This window comes from Octodon degus, unplaced genomic scaffold (assembly GCF_000260255.1).
Source record: "Octodon degus isolate 3935 unplaced genomic scaffold, OctDeg1.0 scaffold00092, whole genome shotgun sequence".
Taxonomy (NCBI): Eukaryota; Metazoa; Chordata; class Mammalia; order Rodentia; family Octodontidae; genus Octodon; species Octodon degus.
In genome coordinates, this window is record NW_004524668.1 from 8585563 (window position 1) to 8594301 (window position 8739).

At 49.8% G+C, this 8739-nt stretch overlaps 1 protein-coding gene across 4 annotated transcripts in view; it reads left to right on the plus strand.

The window, feature by feature from the left end:
- The window catches only part of Fbxo42 (F-box protein 42), a 103311-nt gene extending 97703 nt beyond the window's left edge, over positions 1-5608 (plus strand). For 3 of the 4 annotated variants that reach the window (XM_023722540.1, XM_023722541.1, XM_023722539.1), the window contains exons 9-10: positions 1-117; positions 903-5608. In XM_023722540.1, the coding sequence (XP_023578308.1) occupies positions 1-117; positions 903-2027 (1242 nt within the window). In that variant the 3' untranslated portion in view covers positions 2028-5608. The remainder of the gene's footprint in view (positions 118-902) is intronic. The other variant, XM_023722542.1, reaches the window with a different exon arrangement.
- The last annotated feature ends 3131 nt before the right edge of the window (positions 5609-8739 follow it).

Here is an 8739-nt window from a genome sequence, read left to right on the forward strand (position 1 = left end):
CTTTTCAAAGACGCTTGGTTGTTGCACATGCACCCAGGTCCCTGGGCTTGGCAGCCACTCAAGGTAGAAAATGAAGACCATGGGGCCCCAGAGTTGTGGTGCCATCCCGCCTGCCGGGTAAGCAGAGCTGACGGGCCAGAATGAGGAAACGTCCTCCACTGGAAAACCCAGTCAGTCTGTCAGTCTGTCAGATTTCAAAGGAAATTTGTACAGAAATAGAAAGCACTTTGGTGCCACAAAAGAGGTGGATATTGCGTATAGCTCCTTCATCGTTTCCTATATAAATGAGCCACTAGATAAGAGAAATCGCATGGCCCCGCTCATCTCGTAGACCCAACTTTACACGTCTTTGTCAGTGAAGTTTCTCCTAGATTTCCCCAAGTAAAAACTGATTTCTTCCTCCCTTCTACCCCTATTCGGTAGCTACAGCTAGTGACAGAAGCCAGCAGTTGTTCCCATGTCTGTATGTCCTTCTAGCCTAGAGAACAGACTACATTATTTTCATCTCTGTATCATTCATCACTGTCTCAGATCTACAAAATGTCGGGCGTGTTGGTTGTGTAGATTTGGAGCATGCTTGTAACTTCAGCTATTTGGGAAGCTGAGGCAGGATTATGAGTTTGAGATCAGCATGTGCAGCATAGCAAAAATGTGTCTCAAAATAAGAAAGTTTTAAAAAAAAGAAAGTACTGGAAATGTAGCTCAGGAGCAGATCTTTTGTCTAGGACTCAGTAAGCCCTGGGTTTAATCCCTAGTACCACCAAAAAAACCCAAAAACAAGGAAAAATAAAAGAAACACTGACAAAATGCCTGGCACATCGGACCACTTATGCTTAAATGTTTGATGTTTGGAGGATCAGAATTGCAGAAGAGGCTGTGAGCACAGGTCCTTTGTCTTCCAGGTGGGACAGTGTGTGGTGGTCTTCAGCCAGGCTCCTAGTGGGAGAGCCCCCCTCAGCCCCAGTTTGAACTCGCGCCCATCACCTATCAGTGCCACTCCTCCAGCCCTGGTTCCTGAAACTCGAGAGTACCGCTCGCAGTCTCCAGTCAGGAGTATGGATGAAGCTCCTTGTGTTAACGGCCGCTGGGGAACACTGAGACCCAGGGCTCAAAGGCAGACTCCCTCAGGCTCGCGGGAAGGGAGCCTTTCCCCTGCCAGAGGAGATGGCTCTCCTGTCCTCAATGGTGGGAGTTTATCTCCAGGAACAGCAGCTATCGGTGGCTCTTCCCTAGACAGTCCTGTGCAGGCCCTGTCTCCAAGCACTCCTTCTGCTGCTGAAGGGTATGACCTGAAAGGGGGACTGACTTTAGCCCCCCGACGAGGGTCGCTACCAGATCAGAAAGACTTAAGACTAGGGTCCATTGATCTGAGTTGGGACCTGAAACCTGCTTCTGGGAGCAATCACATGGATGGTGTGGACAACAGGACAGCTGGGGGGAGTGCGAGACACCCTCCAGAACAGACCAATGGTGTGCATACCCCTCCACACGTGGCCAGTGCCCTTGCAGGGGCTGTCTCACCTGGTGCCCTGCGCCGGAGCCTGGAGGCCATCAAAGCAATATCATCCAAAGGCCCCTCAGCCTCTGCAGCACTAAGCCCACCTCTTGGGTCTTCTCCAGGCTCCCCTGGGAGCCAGAGCCTAAGCAGTGGAGAAACCGCCCCCATCCCCCGCCCAGGCCCAACAGGACCTGCCCAAGGAGATGGACATTCCTTACCTCCCATTGCCCGCCGCCTGGGCCACCACCCGCCACAGTCCCTCAATGTTGGCAAGCCCTTGTACCAGAGTATGAACTGCAAGCCCATGCAGATGTACGTGCTGGACATTAAAGACACCAAGGAGAAGGGACGGGTCAAGTGGAAAGTATTCAGCAGCGCCTCCGTGGTGGGACCTCCTGAAACCAGCCTTCACACGGTGGTCCAAGGCAGGGGCGAACTCATTATATTCGGAGGGCTCATGGACAAGAAGCAGAATGTGAAGTACTACCCAAAAACAAACGCCTTGTACTTTGTGCGTGCAAAGAGATAATATGTTCCAATTCCCTTTCCCTTTCTGTAGCTTTTAATTTGGAATTTTCCAGTGTGCAAGCATTTGGACTAAGAATTGGGAAAATAGTAACATTATTCCCACAAACCAAAACTCCAATGCCCAATCTAACTCACTCCAGGCTGGGATCAAATCTTCATTAAGAAAAAAATTATATATAAAACATATATTATATAACCAACTCTGTTTACAAAAAAGGGAGAGATCTCCGTCTGAGTTCAGATAAAATGGTTGCTGTGTTTTAGCAGAGGCTGTGCTGCCTTTTTCTACTTTGCTGATAACTAGACCAAGAATCATTACGTTTCCAATAGAAACCGAAGAGCCCCGTACATCTCTTTATGTGGCCTTCTCAGAATCAGAACGGGAAGGGCATAGATAAAATGCGAAGGAGCTTTCAGCGCAGCCCCCGCCTCAGCAGGTACTGGTGGGGTGAAAGAAACTCAGAAGAAAACTGCAGAGGACCTGTGACCGCTCTCTCTGCTGAATGCCCTGTGCTGGTCCCCTTCTGCCCTCTGTGACCCAGGGAAGTTGCCCAGCAAGGGATTTCTTTCCAGGTGTGCCAGATCCATCGAGGAGAGCTCATATGCTGACATCGTCGTCTCCTGCTGTTGGTCACTTGAGTGCTTCCTACATGTCTCAGAAAACATTTGCTATTTGATTGTGGAATTTTCTGACAATCGTGTTTGGTGGCAAGTTCCCAAAACCTGCATTTGTTCTCCTTTCCCTTATTTTAGAATTTTTTGTCCCCAGAGGCTACATTTTCCATCAGAAGGCTGCTCTTCACCCTCCCCCAGCCCCCACATCTTTTCATGTGGATCTCCTAAGCCCTAAAGCCTTTCTTTCTTTTGGTTTCTTTCATAGAGCAAAGGTTCCTAAAGAAATTACGCTTCTTAGAAATAGTTCCAGAACCCTTTGTTTGGTATCCCTAGGGGCAGGCAGGGAATTCTAAGATGCTAGTATCATGAGAAAAATCCTTGAAGCATCGAAAGGCACTTTTTTCCCTATGGACCTCTTTTTAGTTCCAGAGCACAGTGGACATGCTCTTCCATATTTGTACAACTGCAAGTTGGTGGTGGGAGGAATCCTAATAACAGTTCCATTGGAGGGGTTCCCTGCGACATGTGTTCTTGTGCCTGGCTGTTGACAGGTGACCAGATAGTGTATCGTGTACTTGACCTTCATGACACCTGGCTGTCCAGGGGAGCAGCTTCATCGCTTTATTTGTGCTTGTCTTGAAGTTTATGTGTCACCCACACAGGGCTTGGGTTTTCTGTTTCCCTTTATGTCTGAGATAAGGTACAACCAAGCAAGAACATTTCTTAAGAAAGTTAGAAGTTAACTAGTCTCTAAACCATGGCCAGGACACAGGAAATGTCAAATGAGTTTATTTCAAATGGCACCGTTTAAATATGGGAAAAATTTGGTGACTTCTCATCAATGGGTAGATTTTTATTTTACCTTTAAGATTTAAATTTCAAAACATGTTTCCCACCCCCACACTCCCCTTTTCTTGTTAGCTCTTCCCAGGCACAGGCTGTCGGCAGCTGGGCCTGGGTCGTGGCCCCCAGCCAGCATTTCCCAGTCATTTTGATAAGTGTTCTCTCCTGGTATGTCATGCTGAATCCTTCCCTTACTGTCAGCTTTGCCACTGTGGTCTTGGTGGGAAAACCCCATGGTCCCAAGCACAGGAAAGGGCCAGTTCACAGGGAGGGCACGTGTTCCTGAAGCCGCTCTACCGCTCCCTCAAAGGAGGAACAGACCATGTGCCTGCTTGCTCGGGTGTGACACTGCCCCAAAGCTGTGCACAGGGCTTTCCATGCCCCCTGCTCTGCGCTGATGCCAATCCTTCCTTGGCCAAGACTGTTGAGTCATGTGGGGTCCAGATTTATAAGGCAAAGCCAGCCTACAGAGTTAGCAACCTAAAAGGTTCGGCATCATTGCTGTTGCTGAACTTTGCCTGTGACATATTAGTGCATGGACAGTGCCTCCAAACTCAGTTTCCACATAAGTGTAGAGTATTTGGAAGCCTGGAAGTTCAGAATCTCCCCTTTGTAATCTTTTCTTTTGTCTGGTGGCCTTCCTAAGCCAGCTGTTCACCTGTTGATTCCTCTGCTTTCCCAAGTAGGCAAGCAACAGAAATGTTGATTCTCTTAGTAGTCCGGTTCCTCTGAATTCCACGCACCCAGTGTTACCCACGTTGCTGGCCAACCAGACTGTCCGTTTACAGCCCTCTGAGAAATGCCTGCCTTGTCCATGCCCAGTGCTCACTCTCCTGGGCACCGTGGGTGTGGGCCACAGGAAAGCAGCCCAAGTCCGGCAGGCGACTGTCTCCTCTTTGGGCACTCGCGAGGCACCTGCAGTGGGGGTCTCGGCACCACTGCAGCGATGGAACCACAACTCTGTCTTTGAGGTGATACCAATTTTGTCTTAAAATTCACTGAGAGAAATGAGACAAAATATTTTTCTTTACACCCTCAGGAGCACTGAAAGGAGATATTTATCAGTATTTAAGTATTTAAAACACATCTTGTTTCTACTTGAAGCTTTAACCCCTCCATTCCTACAAGTGTGCCTTTGAGAGCCCCTCCCCCCAGGTTATATTGACTTCACTGGTCACCACACTGACCTCATGTAAGAATTTTTAGTCTCTTCTGCCCTCTTGAACAGAACTTCCTGTTCTCTTTTCACGTTCTGCAGCAGAGAACACTCTGTGTTTTCCTAGCTCCACCCTCCCACACTTGGGGGGTGGGCTTCCTAACCCCATCCCACCCCCATTCTGGGAGCACCAGTGTGGTGTCAGAAAATTAACTTTGTTTTTAAGGTAATACAAGACTCCTCCTAGCCTTCTGCGGGTTGATTTGATTTTAACATTTGTGTATGTAGCAGGAGCTGAAAGCATAAACTATCTAGGAACTATGTTGGAACATTTTATAATGAGGAAGAGGAGGAAAGAAAACCAGTGTACGAAGTCTTGACTTTGGAGCACGGAGCCACTGGCCCGCAGAACAAGGGGCTCTCTCCCTTGCCTTCACTTTGTCTTTCTGGTTTCCTCTGCTTTGCCTTTTCCCTTCCCCTTCAGAGTAGTGCACCTGGTTGGTCTGTGTCCGTTCTTGTCTTCCTGGTGATCCTGGCATGGGGGTGTGCTCTGCTTTGCATTATCTGGTCCTGACAGTGTCGCTGTCAGTGGAGAAGATCTGAAGATGCCCCGGGAGCAAGCCGCGCTCAGCCATGCGACAGCATTGTACGAGGCCTGTTCTGAGCAGCTGGCTCCCTCCCCTATTTCGCTGTGAGAGCAAACCTCAGGCGTGGGCTCCACTGAACGCTACCTGCTCTGCTTCCTCCCACCAACCAGGGTTCATGTCAGTGCACACCCGCCGTGCCCTGGCAAAGCTGGTGCTGTGAGTGGTGTTTCCCATACAGTTCAGGGGTGCCAGGTGGCTTACCCTGAGATAGTAGTCATTTTAGGCACATACCAGTGTAGGAATGAAAATGGATTTCATGAATATTTAAATCTGTCAATTTCATTTTTTGTTAATGTTTTCCCCCTGACGACTTTTTAGCAATTTAACAAATAAAACAAAATGGACAGAGTTGTCTTGACTTTCTTGGGGGAGGAGGGGGTAGTACTGGGAATCAAACTCTGGACCTCACACTTGCCCTGCAGGTGCTGCTTCACAGGAGGAAAACATACATAGGTACGATGGAATTTAGTTGAGGTTAGAAGCAAGATGGTTGGGACTAGGCATGGTGGTACACACACCTGTAATGCCAATACTCTGGAAGCGTGAGGCAAGAGAATGGTTAAGTTCAAGCCAAGCCCAGCCTGGGCAACTTAGACCCTGTCTCAAAAAAATTTAAGAGGTGAGGATGTAGCTTGGCACAAAGGTCCCTGGTTCAATCCCCATCCCTGAAAAAAAGCACGATACAGCCTCTTGGCCTTTTGGCTAAGATCAAGTATAAAAAACCAGACAGGTGGAAGGATGCTCTGTCCCCCTGGGTTAGGAGATGGAGTGCTGCCTGTCCCTGGGCCAAGCACCACTTCATATGCAGCCTCTCACAGCATGCTTGACAGGCTTAGGTTTGCAGGGCTCAGTAGTACTGCCTGCAGTTTTAACCCAAGGGAAGTGACAGCTTGGAGCAGAGGCCTGAGGGCCAGGACACCATCCATCTGCACCTTCACTGGTCTCTTAAGCGAAGAGGAAGTCCCTGGGCCCCAGGGTCTGGAAGCACCATAGCAGATACTAGTTGGTGTGGGACACCAGCCAGAAGCCTAGAGGCCCTTAATTAAATCCTGCCTCCCTGCCCAGTACTTAATCTTGATCCAAGTTTTCTCATCTGTAGAGGTTTTGTTTCTGAGAGGTTTTTGACAGTGTCACAGTAGAGAAACAGGTAGAAGGAAAAAGGAAAGGGGGCTTTATTTTAAAAGGAAAGGGGCTTCATCTTGGAGGGCACAGAGAGAACTTGGGAAGATAAAGAATTGTCTGGATTGGAACAAAGGGAGGCTGAGGCTGTTAACGGCTTTTTGCCAGGAGTGGGGTTTGAGGGGGAAGTTTAGATAGATCTGAGGAGCCAACTGGGGCCTTCCCTGAGGTGGGAAAGGTGAAAAAGGAAACTGTGTCCTGGGCTAAGTTGGAGAAGGGGGGAGGTGGTCTCTGGGAAGATAAGCTGTTGTTTTAAGAGCTTCAGCCATATTGGATGACCACCATAATTCAGCAATTCATACGAGGGCCATAACCTATCAGTTTCTTCCCTACAGAATCGTGCAGAGTTAAGTATGATAGCTAACGCATGGCCAGGCATGGGGGTGCACACCTGTAATCTCCGTACTCAAAAGCTGAGGCACAGGGATTGCTGTGAGGTCAAAATTATCTCGGGCTACACAGTTCAAGGCCAGCCTGAACTACACAATGAAACTTGATCTTTAAATAGTACAAGGACAGGGCCTGGTAGAGTGAGTGGGCAGCCACCGCCTGCCCCCACAGGCCCAGCATAGCACTCCCCAGCCCAGGAGTGTTACTGCGTACCAGGGGCCAGACGACCCTGTTAGGGAAGGAGCAGCAGTGCTGGTCACTGCCCTACGTCTGCCTTCAGTCCCAAGGTCTCATGAACCCAAGGACCATCCCTGGAGAGGAGCCTGTGTGTCCCTTCTCAGGGCCTGTTCACCTCACTGGAGGGGCAGCATCTCCAGCCAGGACCTGCCCTGCCCATAGTACTGGCAGCCCCAGCCCAGGTAGCATTCCTGCGGGTGCCGCGCGAGGGTGATCTCACCATTGCTGGAAGGGTTGAAGCAGAGACCGATTACCTGCGTGGGAGCAGATGACAGCTGGTTTATATGTCAGAATAGCAGTCGGGCCAACATGCCCATGCAACTCTTTGAGATTTAGCTCTGTGGTTTCAGGAGAGACATAGGTTTAAAAAAAAAAATGGCTGCTGCTGAGTTGAGACAAGCCATCCCACCTCTTTGAGCCTCTGCTTTTATCACTAACGTGGCACTGATGACACCATGTTCACAGTAGTAATTTAGCGGGAATCCCAGCCAAGAATGGTTACTGTTGAATGGGTGTGATTCCCAGAAAGGCCACTTGGGGGCACCCTGTGAAAGGCGTTGAGTGCTCCTGGGCTCTAGCTGAGGCAGTGGAGAAGGATCCAAGACAGTCAGTGGTCAGGAAGAGGAGAGGACTCACCCTTTCCTCCCTCCTGCCCTCCCTCTCTCAGAGAAGCTCGGGTGGCACCCTGTCCTAGCCTCTGTCTCACTCCAAGCACTGTCCCAGGCCGACCAAGCTTTAGGAAAGTCAGTGTCTTCCCCACAAGGCTGGGCCAGGGGCCCAGCCAGCATCAACATGCACAAAGCCAAATTAATAGCTTAAGTAGGCACCAGAAAGTCCCAGCAGAGGGGGCCTGGCCCTAGCTCAGGCCTTTAAGTGGCTGCTTCCACAAAGCTGTCAGCCTCAGGATGCTGGAGTTCGAACCTCACACCTCTCCACTGGCCAAAAGTGCCCTGAAGGCATTCAAGGAACCAAAAAAAAAAAGAAAGTCCCAGCAGAGTGTGGTGTGCCCCATCAGGGAGTCTGTGCCCACCCGATGCTGGGAATGGAAGGGAGGCCGCCAGGAGCCTTGGAGGAGCGGATCGAGCTAGGCCCAGTCCACCCAGAACTGGCCTGGGGATGGCTTGTTTTCAGGGAGCATTCCCTGAGCATCTGTTGAGCCCCAAAGTACTGAAACACAGGAGACGAAAGAGCCCACCCATCTTAGTTACCTTGCTCCTCTCTGAGTCAGAGCACTGGACACCCAAAGCTAGAAGGGGAAAAGTTTATTTAGCTCCTAGTTTGTGGAGGTTTTATTCCATAATCGCCTGGTTCCAAGGCAGGGTGGCACGTGGCAAAGGGCAACAGTTCATGACAGAAGAGGACAGCGACAGCAGCAAGGACAAGAAGAGAAGACTGTCTTGTATCTTATCCAGCCTGCTAGGATTAGGTCATTGCCAATCCAATCAGTGGACTGATCAGAAATCACCCACCCTTAATCTCAGGACCCTTAATCCCAGCCTTGTATTATGAATCATCCACAAACTCTAGATTCACCTGCCTCCAAAAAAAAAAGAGCCCCATCTAAAAAGTGCATGAGAAGGGGCCGGGGAGATGGCTCAGTGGAATAAGCGCTTCCCTGGCAAGGGCAAGGGCCTGAGTTCAATCCC